Raw genomic sequence first — 20,357 nt, 5'->3', positions numbered from 1 at the left:
ATTCAAGTGATTTTACATATAAATAGCATTTTAATAGAATTTTGAATAACCTGAGATAACCAATGTGGTTTTTGTTGCATAACACAGAAGAGTCACATTAATGCACAATTTGGCTTTATTATGTCCATTATGCACACTGTAAATTTGGTGTGAAAAATACTGAGTTTCCATTCTTTATATTGCTGTTCGTCTAACTGCTGGTTAGATGCAGAAGTGGCAGCACACAGATTGTGTTTTACCGGGTGTCTGTTGGCGGCGCTGTGGAGCTCCGGAGACACGTGAGAGACAGCACATTACATTTTGACGGTTAACAGGGGAAAAAAAAGCCTCACCAATCAGTGAGCGGAGGTGTGTAGAACCATTCAGTCAGAATTAATGCAAGGCTGTTGCTAGGAGATAGGGTGATGTCATGACAATGCAGTGGGAGGAGTGGAATCCTGATGTTAATCATAACTGGAATTCATTAATAAATTGAAACTACATTATCTGTACACAAGATCACATATTGCTGGATCTGGATTGTTTTTTCTTATCATCATTAGGTGCTTCTTCTTTTTATTAAAAGACTCACATGCCTATTGGTCATATTATGCAATCATTTATTAAAACATTTACAAAGGTACAAATATAAAAAAAAGGCATGATGCAAAAATGAACAAATAATAATGCGGCACTTAAATGAGACGGTTCTTTAAATGGAGTGACCCAAAATGATTTTTTTTTTCAGTCTTTGATGTTGTAATTCCGAATCTTGCTCTTATTTCCAGCAGGACGTGTCTGTTTAGCAGATGCAAATGTTGTCGGATTTTGTTTCTTCTTTTCCTGGAGTGATGCTTTTGTGCCCCCGACACTGACCGGAGCAGCAGGAGGCTGATTCATATCTGGGAGTCCTCCGTTTGCTTTAGCCATTCTACCTGAGAGCACAGTATGATAAGGGGTTAAATCTTTAATTTTACAACTGTAAAAATGAGCTGGTTTGATCCATGAAGCCAGTCATTACTTCAATCTTGAGAAAAGCACTCGAAAGAAGAGTGTTTCAGTAAAAAGACAGTATGTAAATGGGAAAATTACATGACTTTGTACAGATCTATTTAGATATTAAATTATTAGAAAATAAAATGACTAGATAAACATATTTTTTATATAATAAACAATGCCTTAATTCAGAAACTTAAGATTTCCTAAATGTCTTTTTGATATTTTTGGTAATGCCTAAAGTCAATGAACCTTTTTGATACTTTTGCACTGATTGGTAGTGCTTAAAGTAAAAAAAAAAAAAAAAAAAAAAAAAAAAAAAAAAAAAACACTACGATTATTTAGACCTTTTTAAGAAAATTATTGCTTGAAAAAAAAAAAAAAACATTAATACATTTAATGATTAAACCACTTGATTAAACTATCAAGATTGTTATAGTAGAAAATAGTAAATACCTTTTTTCAAGAACAAGTCGAATACAAGATTACATTTTTATGAACCTGTGTTTCACATGTGTGTTTCAAATTTAAATTCATTTTTTTAAAGGCTTCTCTTTCTAATCCTCTCAGATATCCTTATTTGCCATTGACCCAAATAGAGGTCAACAACACTTGTGATATCAGATATTAGCATCTTAAATCTTTCTGACAGTGGTTCAAAAATCAAAACTCTTTACTTCTGCATTTGACTGTTGCTGAAATGTTCTCTAAGTAAATATAATTTGATATTTGGACGAAATGATGTACTATGAAGCAACGCTGACACTGAACCTTCGGTTGCAAGATCACAGAGTTGCCACTGCAAGTACCTATTTCAGTGCCAAGGTTTTCATATGATGCAAATGTCTGTCCAGGTTACAGAGAAGTGAAAATCATGGTATATTTTTAGTCAACTGGACTTTGTTTTCGATTTATTGATGAAATTTGCCACCCCTCTAAATGGCTTCATCAGTTGTCTGATAAAACTGATGTACCACCATGTAGTGACTGCTGATAAAAACCACAATAGAGCCTATTATCCCTGAATAGACCATTCTCATTCAAAATCAGCCTATCAGGATGGATCTATGCCAGTATAAGACAAAGTCTGACTGGTTACAAAAATCAAATGGCTTTATTTTCTAATCAGCATTATGACCATAGATTGGGCAACTTTAATTTGGCATTAAGTACCATCATGCTGCTCTGTCGTGAGTCCCTCAGTTCTCAAAGCTACTCTGATCTAATCTGATCCCTTGACAATTACACATGCAGAAGAACGTGTACACTACTCATTCAGCATGACTAAACAGTCACTAAATTATATTCAGTTTAGTAATGAGAGGACGACTACAGCAGAAGTTGCTCCTTCATGTTTTTATCTTACTAACTTGTATTTTTTATTGCAGTCAAATGTCTCATTATGGGAACATAGCAGGCCCGATACAACACTTCTGTTTAAATATAAATGGTCTGAAGATTGAAGTGGCTCATTTATGATTTTTCTGCTCACCTTTGTCCTCACTGTCACTTGTAGAAAACACAGAGGAACTCAAACCTTGATCCAACATCTTCCACACATTCTGTAGGGAATCATCAGTGGTTATGGATGACAACAGGAAGTGTGATGACCCGGGCAGTCTTACCGGAGCTTCAGATTGGTTCTGCGGAGGAGTGTTTTCTTTACTGCCCACAGACTTGAGGAAGGAACAGAGAAAAGGAACTCAAACACTGAAACAACTACAACAGACTCACACTGTTTACAACCAATAAAATTACATAGACAACTCTTCAAAAATTTGGGGCCAGCTAGATTATGCTCACCAAGGCCACATATATTACACAAAAATACGTACAGTGGAAAATGTAATATTGTGAAATATTATTAATTAAATTTTCAGCAGCCATTACTGCAGCCTTCAGTGTCATGATTCTCCGGAAATCATTTAAATGCTGATTTGAAGCTCAAAAAGCCTTACTTATTATTATCAATGTTGAAAACAGTTGTGCTGTTTAATATTTTGGTGGAAACTTTGAAACAGATATTTATGTAACATTATAAATCTCGCTTTTGCCAAATTAACACATCCTTGTCAAATAAAAGTACCATATTTTCCGGACTATAAGTCACACTTTTTTTCATAGTTTGGCTGGTCCTGCGACTTAATAGTCAGGTGCAACTTATTTATCAAAATTAATTTGACATGAACCAAGAGAAAACATTACCGTCTACAGCCACAAGAGGGCGATCTATGCTGCTCAGTGTAGACTACTGGAGCACTGAGCAGCATAGAGCGCCCTCTCGCGGCTGTAGACGGTAATGTTTTCTCTTGGCTCTTGGTTCTAAATAAATGCGACTTAATAGTCCAGTGCGACTATATGTTTTTTTCCTCATCATGACGTATTTTTGGACTGATGCGACTTATACTCAGGTGCGACTTATAGTCCGAAAAATACGGTATAACAGAAGTGTATGTGTAAAACATGTTATAATATATAAAATATATCAATGGGCAGGTGAAGATGTCATAGTACCTGGACTCTGATTGGAGGCTCCCATGGGTTGGCGGGTCTGCGTTTGTCTGAACTCTCGCTCTCTGAGAATTGGGGACGGACTATAATTGACATTTTCTTATTCTGATCTCTTTGTGCATATTGTAGCTCCTAGAATGAGAATAAAAACTAATGTATTTAAATTTCATGCTTGTGTGATTATTATCAACCATGTATTTTCATACATCTGACAAAGGAGTGATCGCTGACTTTTGCCACACTCCACTGACCTTGAGAAAGAATAACATTGCATAAAAGCGGTCTAAATTTTCACATCAGTACATATACAGAGGCCAAACTGATTAATATGATGAAATGTATTCTCTGGATCAATACCGAGAGCACGCTTTGATTGAACAATGTCTCTCTCATGTAGGAGTCACCTGAGTGGTTAGCTGGTACTGTAACTGTTCCAGGGTAGATAAGCGGCTCTTTGGCTGCACCCCATGCTCGGACGGAGAGGGTTCTTTTTCCACCAGACATTGCTCTGGATCATTTGGTTTGAGTGTGATCTTTGAGTGCCGTGGAACTAAGAAAAGAAAAATAATCAGAAATTTCTAGCATATTTCACTACTTATTACCAAGAAACAACAAGAAACACATTGAATTATACATTAAGCAGGAAAACTGAAATAGTATTTTCTTGTAAAACATGCTTGAATAATTTAGTTTTATTTACAATGTAGCTTTAGAGGGCAATTCAACATAAATGTGATTGTTTGCATTCCTGATGTCCATTTTAGACAATTCCTAATAACTTAAATCTCAATTTTGTCTGTAAATGCCCAGGAAATATCAAACTGGGGATTTAACAAGTAAAACTACTTTGATGCGCTGATATTCAGCAATGATTTGCCAGAGAATGACTTCTCAATGAGTAGTATAACTGATACGAATCAAGACAGAAACACAAAGAATGGAGAATTTCCGGGACAAATAAGCATTAAAATCTCTATTGAGAATCAAACTAAGGTTTCTTTAATCCCTTAGTAAAAACATGGATCTGTCCATTGTGATGGGCATCAGCATAACAATGTGTGGTGCATTATGCTTGTTATCCCCATGTGCCCACTCACAAAATAACAGAAGAGAGTTCTTTAGATCCCTCTTGAGCCAGAGATAATTCCTTATATAATTCAAAACATTTGGAAATCTAGATGAATATACTTCTGAAACCAATGATTACGCTTCAAAAGCGACACCAACCCTCCAGTCCTGCTTCTATCAGCTGCGCCCGGAGCCTGTTGCCCATTTCAATGAGTTGCCGTTTGTCCTGACTGAGGCTGGAGATCAAGCGTGCAGCCTGTTTGAGCTTTGACTGAAGAGTAGGAGCATCACCCACGGCGCCCCCTCTGGCTGAACTCTGCAGCAGCAGCAGTTGCTGTCTCATGGACAAGTTCTCCTCCTGAAGCTGCTTTACCATCTCACTCTTGAATACCAGACATACATTCTTGTTTAGGCAACCATAAAACATACTTCTGATATAAGACAATTCTTGTCAGTAATACATCATATAACCACAAGAATGACACATAATACACATTATCAACTTTGCTCATAAACATAATTTAGGAGATATACTGTTTGGCCAGCAGTCCTAACTGCTGATACAGCTTCTGCTTAAATTTGTTCATTATTCTGCCATGACTTTGCACCACAAAAAACAAAATTCTATTAGCTCTCAAACAGTTGGGGATGAATTTAGACATTTCTACAAGTGGGTAAAATTAATAATGATTCTTATTAACTGTACTACAAAATATTTTTATGGTGTGCATTATATTACATTATATTACATGTAGTGCTGTACCTGGTTAAGGACAATGGGCTCTCTCCTGCTTGCAAGGTCAACCTTTAGTGCTGACACCTGACCACAAATACATAGCAGTTTAATAAAGATAAATTTAATTCAGAAAAAAGACAGAAAGATCACGTCTTTTTTGTACTAATTAAAAATAATTATTTAAAGTTAAATTCTATATACTTAAAACTTGCCTGGTTGCCAAGTGCAACAGTCTCTAGGTTGTGGAGCAAACTGCCTTTTTGGTACTCTTCTGCCTCCCGTCTCACTTCATTTAACTCCAGCTCAGTAGCTGCCACTCTTTGCTTAAGTCTCGCTTCTTCGGCTGCTGCTGCCCTCTTGTGATTGGCCAGCTCCAGACGCAAGCTCTCATTCTCCATGTGTTTTGAGTGACACTGGAGAAATATAATCATATATACAGTATATATTCAATATAGCCAACTTTCTCTGTAACGAATCATGAAACGTCAAAAAACAAACTTTTAAGAAAAAAAGCAACTAGGGGAGGAACACCATGTATACTGTCTCTGTGATAACTGGTATATGTGTGTTAAATGTATCCCATCTAAACAAAAATTGCATCATATTATGGCCTTCTAATTATAAGATGCCTGGGCAATGGACTGAAATCATTACCTGCTGGGTAAGCTGTTCCACAGCAGACTCCAAATGAGCCAGCCTCACTTCCTGTCTCTTTAGAGCAGCGGCATTGGCTACTTTCTCCACTCTCAGCCCACCTGCAAACACTCTCCTTTAGAACACTGCGCTCTTAACAAAATCTCACTTCATCTCTTCTCCAGTGATGCACAGAAAACAAGTTTTTAACCAATCCACAATATACACAAAAAGTTTGTGCTGATATTTTTTAATTACCTATGGTCTCATTAAGTGATCTAATGTGGTTTTGAAGGTAAGCATTGTCAGGGGAAACAGGGAATGCAAGGGCAGGAATGCTGGCAGTATTGACAATCTTGGAAGACTCCTCTAACCGCTCCTCCAGATCACGACATTTGGCCTTTAGCTCCTGGATCTCTTTCTCCAGAGCCTGACTGTAGTCTGTAGTCCCTGAAATAGACAAATTACTGTCATACAACTGGGTGGAGATTAAATGTTCTGACACAAATGCAAGTGATATACTTCATGCACTACTTACAGTATCCTTCACAGGATACTACTTTGTAAGTGCATTACAGTACTGTGATTAAGAAGTGAACAAGAAGACAGACCTAAATATTCTGTTGTATTTAAACAAAAATATTATTTTAAATTCCTAATTCTTATGAATATTGCCCAACAAGTAGGGGAATAAATTTAGACATTTCTGAAAGTGGTTCACTTCAAACTTCAAATCGAATTGTTTCCTTATTGGTCTGGAGACCCCTATTACCTGCAGTGCTGGGTTCTGGATTTGTGGTCTGACTCTGAGCTATAGGCATCTGCTGGATCAGGTTCTCCATATCTTTCCTCATTTCAGCCACCACTGCTCTGAGAGTGCTGTTCTGCTGCTGGAGTCTCCTGATTTCTTCTGATGGGAAACTGCCGCTGTCTACCGCAGATGCCTGAAGATGCAGTTCACATTGTTTTATGTTATGTAAGATGTTAATGAAACAATAAAATGTTGGTATAAGCCAATTAGCAACCACTAGGTGGAGGTGGGAGATTGTGGCATTGCGACACACTTTTAAAAATCAGAATTTTCAATCAGTCAACAAGCTATTACAGGACTGAACACACACCACAAACATAATAATGCGTGCACTAAAAAGACATGTTTTACTTTACGGTCAGACTCTGGTCGCCAGAAAAAATGCCAGCTGGCAATTTAAAGTGCTGATACATAAGACAATACATACGAAGCTGAATGTATGGATACGTGGTGTTATGGGTTATAACCTTTCCTTGCACATAATGTCCAGGGATATAGTGAACTTTCACAGTAACATTCTGTGAGTGGCCAAGCATCTTCGGTCAATATACTATTTAAAGTCTCTTAAATTACCTACCAAATGGCTGACAGGGCAGATACGTACAGCTAAATGTGACATATAACTTCAGAATAGCTGTAATAGGATTGCACCTAGTGGATACGATCTATAGTTCTGTTTAATGAATAGATGAGCAGACCTTAGATGAAATAAATGCTGTGGATGTTGACACGGGCTGCTGTTTTATATAAATAGTAATTTAAGCTACATTTTCTAAGCAACTACACAGACAATCCTCCAGAGGCGAGTTAGAGTCAGATGATTTTCTTCATATGCTGTGTGACTTCTACTCTTCAGACACTTTGGCATTAAACCCAGAGAACTGCTGGATGAGACACCCACCAGATTTTTAGCTGTCATCACACCACATGTGTGTTTTTTTAAATTATCCAAGTACTATCCAAATGGTAATGGTTCCTTCACAGTATTATATATCAGTCTGAATGGTGTAACAGAGAAAGCTGTGTGTGGTCTAACCTGAATTCCAGTTAGTGCTGGTTTGGTTCCACGTAGCGCCTGATCTCGCTCTACAGTGACACTTTTCAGCAGTGTCACCGTCTCCTGTAATTCTCTTTCCTTCTCTCTCAGCTCAGCAGTTATCTTAGAGCAGATACCAAAATGTAAAACATAACTTCCTTACAGAGACCAGCCTTATGAACAGAATCAGGTCCAGAAACACTACCTGTTTACAAAATATAGGTCACAAATATAGGACATAGAATATATCTGAACAAACTTCAGAATATGTTAAAATTGTCTTTCTTCTTGAAATTATTTAATTTGAATATTTATTCTGAATACTATTGTATTTTATGTGTCTGACTGTGCATCAGCTCACCTGGTCTCTGGCCTGTGTAAGGCTTTGGATGAGCTCCTCACTTCTCAGGTAGTGCTCAGAACGCACCTCCTCACAACGCCTCTCCCAGTCCAACTCCAGCTGAACTCTCTTCTGCTCCAGTGCCTGCTCTCTCTGCAGACCACTAGACACCTGCTGCTTATACCTGACAGATATACAATGCATCTGAAGGACTGCTTTTTAAAAAAAAAAAGTAAATGTAAAGCAAATGTGGCTATAGCTCAACCTAAACTGGCAAATTCACATACTTAGGGATGCGCAATAAATTAGTTACTGGGCAATATTATGTTGTGGTCAAATTATGTTGGAAAGATCATATTTAGGAGATGAATGCACACAAAAGGCATTGCATAAAGAACACTGAATGTTCAGAGTTTCTTAGACCAGAATTTCCCAGTTGGGGCATGTCAGTGAGTAAACATGTTGGATGCAATGGAATGCAGGATGTTCAATGGATGTTTAAAAATCTTCCTGATTTCTTTTTTTTTTTTTGTGCATTACCATCTTGCTCCACTGAAATGACTTGAACACATTTAAATGTTATAATTCTGACTTCCCTGCGCATTTAATACAGGCTTTTCATGAATGTACTTGAATGTACCTTTTTAAATAAAAATATGTTTTATTTATTTACTGGTATCAGCTTATATTGGATATTTAATTGTGCATGCTCATTTAAACTACATTTACATTTACATTTACATTGACTTTTGCATCATCAAAACCTTACATAGAGTTAATATTTAAAAAACAAACACTAATAACTTAACACTGTTAAATGTAAGCTTACATTTATATGAATTTTATAGTCTACATTATAAATAAAATGCAATACAATTGTATTTTATTTGTAATTTTTTCAGTATTTTTAATAATTAATATATTGGTGCATCCCTGCTCTTACTTTTATTTCTCACAGTACAACACAGCTAATCAGTTTAAATGTTGTGTTAAAGGTATGCAATTATTATTCTCTTGTGACCTCTTACCTTTCTATATCCTCTTTACACCTTTCCAGCTCTGCTCTCACCTTGGCTTCTCTTTCCCCTACAGAAAGCAGCTCTGTATCCTTGGCAACATTTTCTTTGGAGACCTGTGTGATGTAAGTATCCCAGCCAGATCGGGTTGTTTCCAGCTGCGTTCGGAGCCTTCGGTATCAAATATAAGGGGTTCAAATTTAATGGGGATCTGGTTACAGCTGTGGTACCAAACACAAGTTAAGGCTCTCGATCGAGTAGATAAGTCTTATGGTAGTCTTACCATGTTGTCGGTCTTAATCTGTGCATATGAAATGTATAGTTTATGAATGTTACATTATGAGCACAGAAAAATTAGGAGCACTTGTTACCTTGAGGTCTTGAATCTTAAACATGTTATATAATCCTAGTGCTCAGAAAGCCATTCGCAGGGACACCCACACATTTCCTCTCAATGTATTTACACTTATTTAGTCATCAGCAGGAGCTGCATAATGCATCTCCCATCCATTTACACAAACGGATCATTTAACATTTCATGAAAATGTACATCTTTATGCAATAAAGCTTGAGTATTTTTTGGCTAAGTATAAATAAACCAGAGAACATTTCTGCGGATAGCAATTTTGCGTACTCATGTATCTGCTGTTCTCTGTGATGAAGGTCATCCGTATGGCTCTTTTGTCTCCTCTCCTGCTCCAGGATCATCCTGTCCAGTTGAGCCTGCATTTCTGAGATTTTCCCCCTCTCCTCGTGGAGCTCCCTGGCATGAGCCTCTCTCATGAGACCCAACGCATCCTCTTTCTCCCGAGACCTTCGTTCCAGTTCTGTGTGTCTGAATACATCAAATTTCAAAACATCACAGAAAGACATGCTGACCTACCCAGAGTAATCTGAGCACAGAAAGGTTCATGACCTCAATGACCTCCACTTACTTCCTGTTGTAGGCTTCTTGCTCTTTTTTGTTAATGCTCTCCATTTGTTTTAGTTTGTCTTCAAGCTCTTTTATCCTGTAAAAAAGTAATAATGATCTTCATGATCTTTAAAATGAAAAAACAACAGCTTTTTAGTTAACACACACATAGCAGCTGACCTAGAGTCTTTCATTGCAGTGGTGTTCTTTATTTCCCAGTCTCTACGCCGGATCTCTTTTTGAGCCTGCTGGTGAAGTTCTTCAGAGGTCTGCAGGGCCTCGGTGGCCTGACTGTGAGCTTTGGCATGGACGTCCAGCTCTTTGCTCAATAGCTTTTCCTGAACAATAAAGATTAATAATAAGCTAAAATTTTAAATGCAGATGATCATTCATACTATGGCAATAGAGTATGTGAACACCTATGTGCTTCCTACCAGCTTCTACTCATCTGGGAAGGCTTTCCAAATTAAGCTGGAACCTGACTGTGGGAATGTGGCCCCATTCAGAAACAAGTATGAGTTCAGGCACTGGCATTTAGATAATGGGGCCTAGCTAGCTCACGGTCAGTATTCCAATCCATCATTCATGTGGGTTTCAGTTCATCAACATACAGTACTTTAGGTCATGTAGTGTCAAAGCAGTGGTTCTCAACCAAAATATAAATAAAAATACAAATTTGATTCAAGGTTGACAACCACTGGTCTAAACGGCCCTGACGTCTAACATAAAGATTATAATAGGTTTGATGTGGTATGGTTCTTACTTTGAGCTCATGTGAGAGGACCACACTGTTCATTTCATCCATCTTCAGATGGAACTCATGCTCCCGCTTCCTCATCTCACTGTCAAAATCTGCCATCATTTCCTGTTGTGGATTGCAATTTACAAGATTCACTGTAAGTGATACTGTTTAACCTAATAATGCAGGAAAAAAGATTTACCACACCCTTATATGCCTATGCTTAAACAACATTTAAATGCCAAAAGTCAAGCGACAACAACACTGAACAACAATAATCTATTTTCAAACTGACCTACAGCATAAATAGCTTTTGATTCACTGACATTATCTGTGATCCTTCACGGCCTTATCATTTTACTTTACCGAGTGAGGTGAAGATTGCTTTAGCGGTTAGTTGACATAGCTCAACAACTAAGAACTCCTGCCAGCTGGAACCCTTATAGGTCAGTAGGTTTACTTTAAATAACATGCAATGTCCTGGCACTAATCCCAGGACATCCACTTTGTGGATTAATTTTTTAGACCTGAAACAGCATAATAACTGTAAATACCCAATACAAATAAGATTTAAAGAGACTTCAATTTACAGGTTTGGACACAATAGATGTTTAGTCAATTAATGAAATCAATGTATTTTTTAATTCTGTGGACGTGTTATTAGTGTGTTGCTGACACCCGTGTGCAGACAGATGTTTTTGGCCATTGCATTGCATCTTGCAGTGTTGTTTTTAGCATCTTCTGCCATGAGAACTGTGCCATGTCTAGTTAAATACAGTCCAGCTTTTTAAAACATATGACCCCTGTGTTTTTGAACACAAAAATTTTTCCTATAAATCTTTTTTTTTGTTGTTGTTGTTGCTTTTATTAGGATAGGTTCGTATGTAATGAAGTGGGAGAGAATTTGGGACGTCTGAAGCGCAACAGAACTATATGTCGACGTGATGCCCACAAGGCTATTGGCATGACATGTGAACTATAAATCTTGCAGTTTGCACCATACCTGTTTTTGAAGCGCCAGCTCACCATCAGATTCTCTTATTCGCCGCTGGAGATCCCGTCTAAGTGTTTCATTTTCCTCCCTGAGTTTTTGAATCTCACTTTCCATCATGCTAAAAAGACAGAACAAATGCCATCAAAAATTCCACAGAAACCTTATTTAGAAATCAGTGTGAATGACCAAATATAGATGAGCCTGAAAAACGAAGTCATACTTCTGAACTTTTTCCAGTTTGACTCTATGTTCGACTCCCCTCTTCTGATATTGCACTTCAATGTCCTCCTTCGCCCTCCTCTGCTCCTCCAGTTCATCTTGAAGTTTTGCTATCTCAATCCTCAGCTCACTGACCTCTTCCCGCCTGGCACCCTCTTCCGTCTGAGCGTGGGCTGCCAAGGCATCATAGCGCTCCAGCTCTTTGTCCCTCTCCTCCAAGACACGTAGATTATACTTGAAGTCCTCCCGCAAGCGGAGGAAACGATCTCTCTGGGTGGACAGCTCTGATGTGGCTTCATTTAAAGCAGTCTCCAGTTGTTGAATCCGCAAAGCCTGAAGCTCTTTCCATTCTCTCTCTTTACAAGCCAGCTGGGCCTCCAGGTCCACAGCTCCCTGCATGGTTACGACGCAGATGCTGAAAAACAGGGCACTGGAAAACTTGACATCCTGTTGAGCAAATCTGTAGACACAAGAAGCGATTATAAAATGTTTATCAGAACAAGTTTATAAGCAAACGTTAAAATGAAACCCTACTTTAAACGATTTCGACATAATTATTTAATTCAATAAAAACTTTATTTACCTTTATGTGTAACGTTATATCAGCCCAAACATTAACGATGAGGCAATTATTGTTCAATTGTATGTTATTGTCATAAGTACAGATGTCCGAAACTGTGTAAACGTAAAACTACACAGCAACTACTCCAGAAAGAAGTTGTTGAATATGTCTAAAATAGTTTAAAATGAACGTTTAAGTCAGCTAAGCTAACTAGCTAAAAAGCATAGCTTAAGCTCGGCTCAGCGCCACCACCGCAGCTATCAGTGCTGCCATGGAAACCAAACACGTCTGCAGTAACTTCCGCTTCGACTCTGCCGGATGAATCTAGTTCTAGAATCTTTTTTTTTTTTTTTTTTTTTTTACAACTGAGCGTCATTTCCTTACTTTGAAAGCAGGAAATTATGCGTTCATTTTCTGACGAAGCTCTATTTCTGGCAGGACTATAATTTCCCGCTATAAAAGCATCACGCTTATCGTAAAGTTATAAAACGTTTCCGAGACTTTTGTTTGAAAAGAAAATAAGGAGTCATAAATAAGTAATAGAAAAGTATTTGCTATTTTGTATTTTATTTCATATTTGGTTAAGTTACCTATACTAAAATATACATTTCTCACAGAGTACGTTTTTTTGTATGTCATGTACATTGTGTACCTCCCTCCCAAAAGACAAGTTCAGACAGTTAGTATTTTTCCAAACCTGTGACACAACTTCTCCTGCGGCACACAAAACTAAAGTGACGCGAAGGGAAAGAAGACACCTGATTCACGTGGTTTCTACCTGCCTGCTGTCACGTTCTCAATTGTATCTGTAGCCTACTTAGTGTATAAATTATACATGTCTTATTGAGATGGATTCGGCAACTTCCCGAGGAAACAAAAATGTTCTTCTTTTCAATTTGTGTAATATCTACCGGTATGTTTTACACTCGTTCACTACTCAGAACTCTCTACAAAACCAAGAGCTGTCTATACATAATTTAACAACAAACACTATATCTAAAGAAACGTTCCGAGTTGTTGACCAATTAGCCGAGGAAGTGGCATCCGCCTGTTTTGCAACTCTTCAATTTAACCTGTTGTGTGCCACAACATGTGGGGGGAAATGCGAAATAATATTTCTGTTCAGCACCTAACGAGAAACAAGCTGATGCTTCATATATGGATTGAAGGTCCGTAAATCCCCTTTAAATCCCATGAGCACATAGATTGAATAGGGATGAGAGAGAGAGGGACAGAGTGGTGGGGAAGCGCACGTAACGTTAGTGCCCTCGCTCGCGCTCATTGGCTGCACGTCAGTATGACTCGAGTGATTCACTGGTGGCAGAACACAGTCAGAGAGAAGCGGATCCCACTCAAAGCCTCTTCAAAGATGAGTGCCGTGCGAACGTGATGGTCCTGGTCCCAGGAGGGCATCATCAGTGAAATACCTTAATCGAAGAGCATCGTTAAGGTATGTATATGAGGATTGATTCCTTTAAATATGTCAACATGTGTTCAGAGAAGATGATTGGGTGATTGGATGCGGGATGCTGATGCCGATGGGCTGCTATGGAGACTGACTTATGAAAAGTAGCTAACAGGTCTCGGTTCAGGAACAGAAATACTTTTATTTTGTCTATTTAAAAAATATAAACCGTGTTATAAAGACAAATATTTTTGATAACTGTATATCGTGAATTATCCACATACCGATACAATTATATATTAGTCTGATATTTTCACAGCATGTAATATAATTGTTGAGTAGCTGTTGGTACAATAATGCTACAATTGTATAAGTGAGAAAATTGATACTTGAGGATGGTAGATATGTGGATTTATACTCATGTGGTAGTGCAGCGCTTATAGGTGGAGGAGAGAGAGTATAAATGTCACGTTTAGCACGTAGACCAGAGAGCATCGTTGCATCAGATGCCCTTCGTGCAAATATTTAAAGACAGAATGACATATACATTCATGTAATTATGACGTTTAGAAATGTTAAATTGGTTTACAGATGAGTTACTGGGGACTTACAGGTACATTCCTGTAGCTACTTTTGTTCCTGCAGCTACTTTTGTTCCTGTAGCTAATTTGACATAATCATAATGATTACAAAATTTGTGTTACTTTTAAAAAAGGTTTTTATTTCATACCATCCCCCCTAAATTTGAGCCATATAGCATAGGGTCGGGTGATTTTGGTGAATGTGATATCACCAAGTACAACATGTTCCTGGATCAACATCCTTGTTCCAATCAACCAATCAGAATCAAGGGATAAGTTTTCAAGGTTGGATGCTTCTACACCTTTGTTATTCACTTATCATTTCCCACTGACTTTAGGAATAAATTATGGGTAGGGTTTAAGGGTAGGGACTGGGTTAGGTCTATATTTTTGGACAGTCATGTCGATCCAGGATCAACAAAAGATGTTGATCCAGGAACATGTCTTACTTGCCAAAATCACAGTGACCCATGGTTTTGCAAAGTAAGACATGGTTCATGGATAAAAATTATTGTCCAAAAATATAGATCTGCCCCTACCCATAAATTAACCCTAAAATCAGAGGGAAATTAAAAACAAGGGTGTAGAAGCATCAACTGTGGTTGTAAGGCTGTAAACTTATCCCTCAAATCTGATTGGTTGATTGGAATGTTGTTCCTGGAACATGTTGCACTTGGTGAAATCACGTTCAGCATGGAGTATTGTAGGAGGAGGAAGGCCAGTGAAGGCTGTAATGTATAATGTTAATTGGCCTTAATTCCCTTTTCAGACTTATCCTTGTCACTACATCTAATACCTTTATCAACTATTATCATAAAAAAATACAATAAAATTAGGACTGGTGTCACACACAGACCTATATAAAGGATTGATTAGATATTTGAAAATCACTGAAAAGAATACAATCATTAATCTTGTCGCTGCATTGCAACTGACAGATTAGAATCAGCCATTTTGCTAATTAGTATGGACTTGACAAGAAGCATCCATAATTAACAAAGAGTCAGTGCCAGCTGTGACCTGTTTCTGAGAAACAATTCAATGGCCTTTCTAAAATAAATTCTAACCCTACATAATTCCTCCTTAAGCAAACATAAATTAAATCCCAACCAAATTTGTTTAAATACAAATCTACATAAGATGAGGGTACACACAAGACAAGCTAGTCTTAACCTCATGGGAGGTGATTCTGGTTGTTGCAATCAGTACCACATGGGGAATTGTCAGAGTCTTAATTTAGGTTTGTAGTGTACAGAGGCGTGCCCCACAGCCCCCATCCCCCTCTTGCCCCTAAATGATGTAGATACGAGGGAGGTTCAGTTTTCAGGGACCTTTAGTAAGGTAGGTCATACATACATTGGTTGCATGCTAACCTAGTGCAGCTCCTCTACATCATAGTTCTTGATCTACTAATTTCCACATATATGTAAAAAAAAATAGAGCAAACTATTTTTTGTTTGCATGCATGTCTCCATTAGTAAGTTAAGTAACAGTGATACTTAAGTGTAACTTATTTTATTTATTGTACATGTATAGTACAACATACCACAGCTGGTATCCGTCTTGGTATCCAGATAAATAATTTCAGAGTTCACATTGATTTACAAAGGACCAGGTGTCTATTAGCTTTTTGTTTTAAAAGAGTATGTATGAGTATTCATTAATCAGTTTCTTTAGTTTAATGAGTCATGGTAGTCTCTCTAGTTTAATGAGTCATGGTAGTCATGCCCTTTTACAAGGTCAGTATAAGAAGGCTAGCCATTTTGTAGTAGTTTGTATAGCAGAATGTGAAGATAATGTGGCACATAATGTTAAGGTCATGTTGTGGTGTGTGTGTGTGGTATTTATTTATTTTTGGTTAGAAATGATGCAAAAGATATCACAAGTAAGATGATCAATGTTTTCAGGAAGTTGGTTGCCATCAACAGCTGTCTGACAGCTCCTCCTGTTGAGAGACCTTTGAAAGGGCACAACAGTTCAAGCATTGCATAGTAGGTTACAGAAGTGTTTGCTAATCCTGGTCCTGGAGCACCTCCCACATGACATGTTTCAGATTCCTTCAGCATTTAACACCCATGATTCTCATCAGGTCATTAGTTGAATGCTCATGAACTGAATGCGGTGCGTCAGTAAGGGACTCAAAAAAAGTACAGTGCTGGCAGAGTTGCAGGATCAGGAATGGGAAACTCTGGGTTAGAAGCCACCTAATTAACTCTGTGATCTAAAAAAAAACGCTTGTGATGCTGGGTTTTTTAAAAGTTGTAATTTGTTTTGATACTCTGTAGGGAGTATTACATTTAACATGTTGTACCTAGAATTACGAGAACAGCTTTTGGCAGGAACCTGAATGAGGAAGGGTGTGAATCAAGCGTGCCTGGCAAACCTTACAGATCTTGCTGTAGAGGGATATTCAGTAAACAAGCACGAATTTGGCTGTTCAGCATTATTTATCCATAAGCTTTTGTCAATTAATATATTTAAAGTCATGTTGACGAATCAGGTCAAGTACACTAACTTTCCTGTTGAATTAAGCACCATCAGTGACACTGGTTTTGTGATGCTGTTTGTTGCAGTTGAGACCTGACCAGTACAAAGCATCATGGGTGGAGCGGTTGTAGACACTGGTAACAGTGGGGTCAAGGCACCTGATGGAGGATGGGGTTGGGCTGTCCTCTTCGGCTGCTTCGTCATTACAGGTTTCTCCTACGCCTTTCCCAAAGCAGTCAGCGTCTTCTTCAAAGAGCTTATCCGGGAGTTTGGAGTGGGCTACAGTGACACGGCTTGGATCTCCTCTATACTTCTTGCAATGCTTTATGGCTCAGGTACAGATGTCCACTGACAGCAGGGAGACATGAAAATATTGTGTGGCTAAGTGGGTTTTCAAATTACAGGTCCACATGAAGGATCTATTTTGAGAGGACCGTATTATCATGCAATTCTTTTTTTTTTTAATGGAAATCATGATTCTGCATGGTAACAGTAGTTTGCCTGTTGCAGGCCCTATATGCAGCATCTTAGTGAACCGTTTCGGGTGTCGCCCTGTGATGATGGTCGGGGGCCTTTTTGCCTCACTTGGTATGATTATGGCATCCTTTTCAACCAGTATCATCCACATCTATCTCAGCACAGGAGTCATAACCGGTGAGTACTGTTTTGTGTATACGTATGAAATTCTGGTGTACTTATTTTCAACGCATTAACACCCTCAAACTATGTTCTCCAGGTTTGGGTCTTGCTTTGAACTTTCAGCCATCCCTCATCATGCTGAACAGATATTTCAGTGAGAAAAGGCCCTTGGCCAATGGGTTGGCTGCAGCTGGAAGTCCCGTGGCTCTGTGCTGTTTGTCTCCTCTTGGTCAGGTCCTTCAATATAACTATGGTTGGCGTGGAGGCTTCCTAATCCTTGGAGGGATTCTACTCAATTGCTGTGCATGTGGAGCCCTCATGAGGCCCTTGAAAGCACCCCAAAAAACAAGCGAGGTGGACGAAAAGGAGAAGGAATCCAAACCAAAGCCCAAACTTCTTGACTTCACTGTCTTTAAAGATCGTGGCTTTTTGATTTACACGGTGGCTGCAGCCATTATGGTGTTGGGTCTTTTTGTGCCTCCTGTGTTTGTGGTAAGCTATGCCAAGGAACTGGGCAATGAGGACACCAAATCTGCTTTGCTGCTCACCATACTAGGGTTTATCGACATCTTCGCTAGGCCAACATGTGGTATCATTGCTGGGCTCAAGTGGGTTCGACCACGATGCGTTTACCTCTTCAGTTTCGCTATGCTCTTCAATGGCACCACTGATCTCCTCGGCTCCATGGCCAAAGACTATCCATCTCTCGTGGTGTTCTGCATCTTCTTCGGTATCTCCTATGGCATGGTTGGAGCCTTGCAGTTTGAAGTGTTGATGGCCATTGTGGGGACTGAGAAGTTCTCCAGTGCCATTGGCTTGGTGCTATTGGTTGAAGCCATTGCTGTGTTGGTGGGACCACCTGGAGCAGGTCAGAGTCATTTATGTCCTGTAGTGTCTGTGCTATTAAAGAAAAGTCATAAGATAAGCAACGAATCAACTGAAACATACATTTACATGACCAAAGTATCTCCTCTAGTCTTTTAGACTACCTACCAAAGAAAACCACATTCTCTTTGCAAATGGTCAAAAATGCAGGTGGCCCTTTATGTACCTTATAAGAACCCTTTGTTTAGTGTTGGAAGGGCCTAATATTTGTACAATACCATATGTTTTGGATTGTTTAGACCTCCAAACACAACAAATGGATGTTATAGTTGTACCAACAATGACTGCTTCCGCTCATGGGTCATTGACGTGTGACCAGTCAGGGTCGCCGCCACAATTGGCCAATCCACGTGGGTAGGTTTATCATGCTTCTCTTGTTTCATTTCACAGGTCGTCTTCTGGATGCCACAAAGAATTACATGTTCGTCTTTCTGCTGGCTGGGTGTGAGGTGATCCTCTCGGCTCTTGTGCTCGCCATTTGTAACATGCTCTTCATCAAAAGGAAGCCCCAACAGCCTGACCCTCCAGCAAAGATGGAGATGGCCATTAACGAGACCGAGATGGAGGAGCTCAACAAAGCACCAAAGGACAACCAAGGCAACGGAGAGGGCGACAATGGAAAGAAGCAAGCCATCGAACATGAAGCAATGGCAAAATCTGATGATAGAAAGGTTGAAGAGCCTGAAAGCATAGAGGTGGAGAACGCTTCCAAAAAGGTGACTGAACCAAATGGTGTGGTTGTAGAACCTGAATCCTCTCTGTGAAGATACTAGAACAATAGGTATGACAAAGCTTCCCTTGTAGGAATCATGGATGTGTGTTTGTTGTAGTGTATGCTTTTTGTATCATGCTTCAAGTGTGGTTGCGGAGGACCGCTTTTAGACCTGCTCTGCAGTTCCGATTCAGCCATTTTTAGGCCAACCACTGCCTTCTATGTTAGCAGATGTCAGGTTTGTTCTCAAAAGGTTCTTGTTACAAAAATAGAATCAATTTATACTGTGGCACCATATTTTTGGCCAGTAAGCACTCCACATCACTGAGCAGGTCACCAGGATTATACTGAATATTACCAGCTTGTTGCTTTGGCATTCTGTGTTTGCTAATGTGGATTGTTAGTATCTATATACATCTACTGTAACATTTTAAAATGGTCCTGAGAGAGCACAGGATTGTATTTCAAGTCAGAAATGTATGACATGCAAATGAGGATCCTAGTTAGTCTTTTTAAATTAGAGGAATTTACAGAGTTCAGACATGCTTTTATTTTTGTGAAATGTTTCAAAGTACATATTTTTGGAGGACAGAGCTCTGTTACATGTATTTTTTTTTATAGTGTGTTTGGGTTTTTGCTATTTGGTTAATTTTAACTTTCTTTTATTGATTCAGTATTTATATTAAAGTGTTGATGTCAGTTGGCAGCTCCACTTTATATTTATTCGTAATTTATTCACCTAAATGTCAGTGTTTCCAGATCAACTGCATCAATCAGGAGAGGACCACAGCTGTTACCTGCAATATGTTGCCTATGTAACATTTATTTTCACTTCACTTAAGACTCAAATGTCTTTTTTTTTTTTTTTTAAATGGTATGGGTAAAACCCTTCTAAACTTTGGGTTTTTCACCAGCACTGTGTGAGTAGGAACCCTCTTTTACTACGTTCTAAAGACACAAGCTGTTTTTGGTTGTGCCTTAAGTCTTGTAGCCGTAAAGAATCTGTAAATTGTTTTAGAAATAAATATCCTTCCCGCTCCACTGTACCTTGACTCATGTTGTTTTTTTGTTAACTTGCTGACATGATTACATATG

General features: G+C 38.7%; 2 protein-coding genes across 6 annotated transcripts; one reads left to right on the top strand and one right to left on the bottom strand.

Moving 5' to 3' along the window:
• Positions 1-582: 582 nt before the first annotated feature.
• ccdc57 (coiled-coil domain containing 57) lies at positions 583-13,621 on the bottom strand. 2 transcript variants are annotated; one of them, XM_052570120.1, is made up of 20 exons: positions 13,197-13,621; positions 11,993-12,451; positions 11,782-11,890; positions 10,803-10,904; positions 10,220-10,377; positions 10,062-10,136; positions 9,761-9,961; positions 9,139-9,297; positions 8,132-8,294; positions 7,771-7,893; positions 6,696-6,867; positions 6,182-6,373; positions 5,945-6,045; positions 5,503-5,703; positions 5,318-5,374; positions 4,714-4,936; positions 3,891-4,036; positions 3,490-3,618; positions 2,468-2,651; positions 583-914 (listed from the first exon to the last, which is right to left on the bottom strand). In XM_052570120.1, the coding sequence occupies exons 2-20, from the start codon at positions 12,388-12,390 to the stop codon at positions 724-726; spliced, it is 3,084 nt and encodes a 1,027-aa protein (XP_052426080.1). In that variant the 5' UTR covers positions 12,391-12,451; positions 13,197-13,621; the 3' UTR covers positions 583-723. The 2 variants fall into 2 exon arrangements, with proteins under 2 accessions (XP_052426080.1, XP_052426079.1); XM_052570119.1 differs by lacking the exon at positions 13,197-13,621 and adding an exon at positions 12,575-12,872.
• Positions 13,533-20,308, top strand: LOC127968785 (monocarboxylate transporter 4). Of its 4 annotated transcripts, none has more exons than XM_052570122.1 (5): positions 13,533-14,003; positions 17,113-17,361; positions 17,537-17,680; positions 17,763-18,533; positions 18,941-20,308. In XM_052570122.1, exons 2-5 carry the CDS (start codon positions 17,139-17,141, stop codon positions 19,312-19,314), a joined length of 1,512 nt encoding a protein of 503 aa, XP_052426082.1. In that variant the 5' UTR covers positions 13,533-14,003; positions 17,113-17,138; the 3' UTR covers positions 19,315-20,308. The 4 variants fall into 4 exon arrangements, with proteins under 4 accessions (XP_052426082.1, XP_052426081.1, XP_052426084.1 ...); XM_052570121.1 differs by lacking the exon at positions 13,533-14,003 and adding an exon at positions 15,650-15,880; XM_052570124.1 differs by lacking the exon at positions 13,533-14,003 and adding an exon at positions 15,888-16,016.
• Positions 20,309-20,357: the final 49 nt, after the last annotated feature.

Source organism: Carassius gibelio, chromosome B12, assembly GCF_023724105.1.
Source record: "Carassius gibelio isolate Cgi1373 ecotype wild population from Czech Republic chromosome B12, carGib1.2-hapl.c, whole genome shotgun sequence".
NCBI classification, from domain to species: Eukaryota; Metazoa; Chordata; class Actinopteri; order Cypriniformes; family Cyprinidae; genus Carassius; species Carassius gibelio.
Note: the sequence above shows the minus strand (reverse complement) of the source record. Positions and strands in the feature narration are given on the sequence as shown.

What these genes read in the sequence shown, in the direction of transcription:
- ccdc57 (XM_052570120.1), bottom strand. Translation starts at nt 12,390, where the DNA reads ATGCAGGGAGCTGTGGACCTGGAGGCCCAGCTGGCTTGTAAAGAGAGA. An exon ending in TCCAGAACCCAGCACTGCAG is followed by an intron (nt 6,374 to 6,695) that starts GTAATAGGGGTC and finishes TGTCTATTTCAG; the next exon opens with GGACTACAGACTACAGTCAG. An exon ending in AGCCTCCAATCAGAGTCCAG is followed by an intron (nt 2,652 to 3,489) that starts GTACTATGACAT and finishes TCCTTCCTCAAG; the next exon opens with TCTGTGGGCAGTAAAGAAAA.
- LOC127968785 (XM_052570122.1), top strand. Translation starts at nt 17,139, where the DNA reads ATGGGTGGAGCGGTTGTAGACACTGGTAACAGTGGGGTCAAGGCACCT. An exon ending in CAGCACAGGAGTCATAACCG is followed by an intron (nt 17,681 to 17,762) that starts GTGAGTACTGTT and finishes TATGTTCTCCAG; the next exon opens with GTTTGGGTCTTGCTTTGAAC. An exon ending in GGTGGGACCACCTGGAGCAG is followed by an intron (nt 18,534 to 18,940) that starts GTCAGAGTCATT and finishes TTCATTTCACAG; the next exon opens with GTCGTCTTCTGGATGCCACA.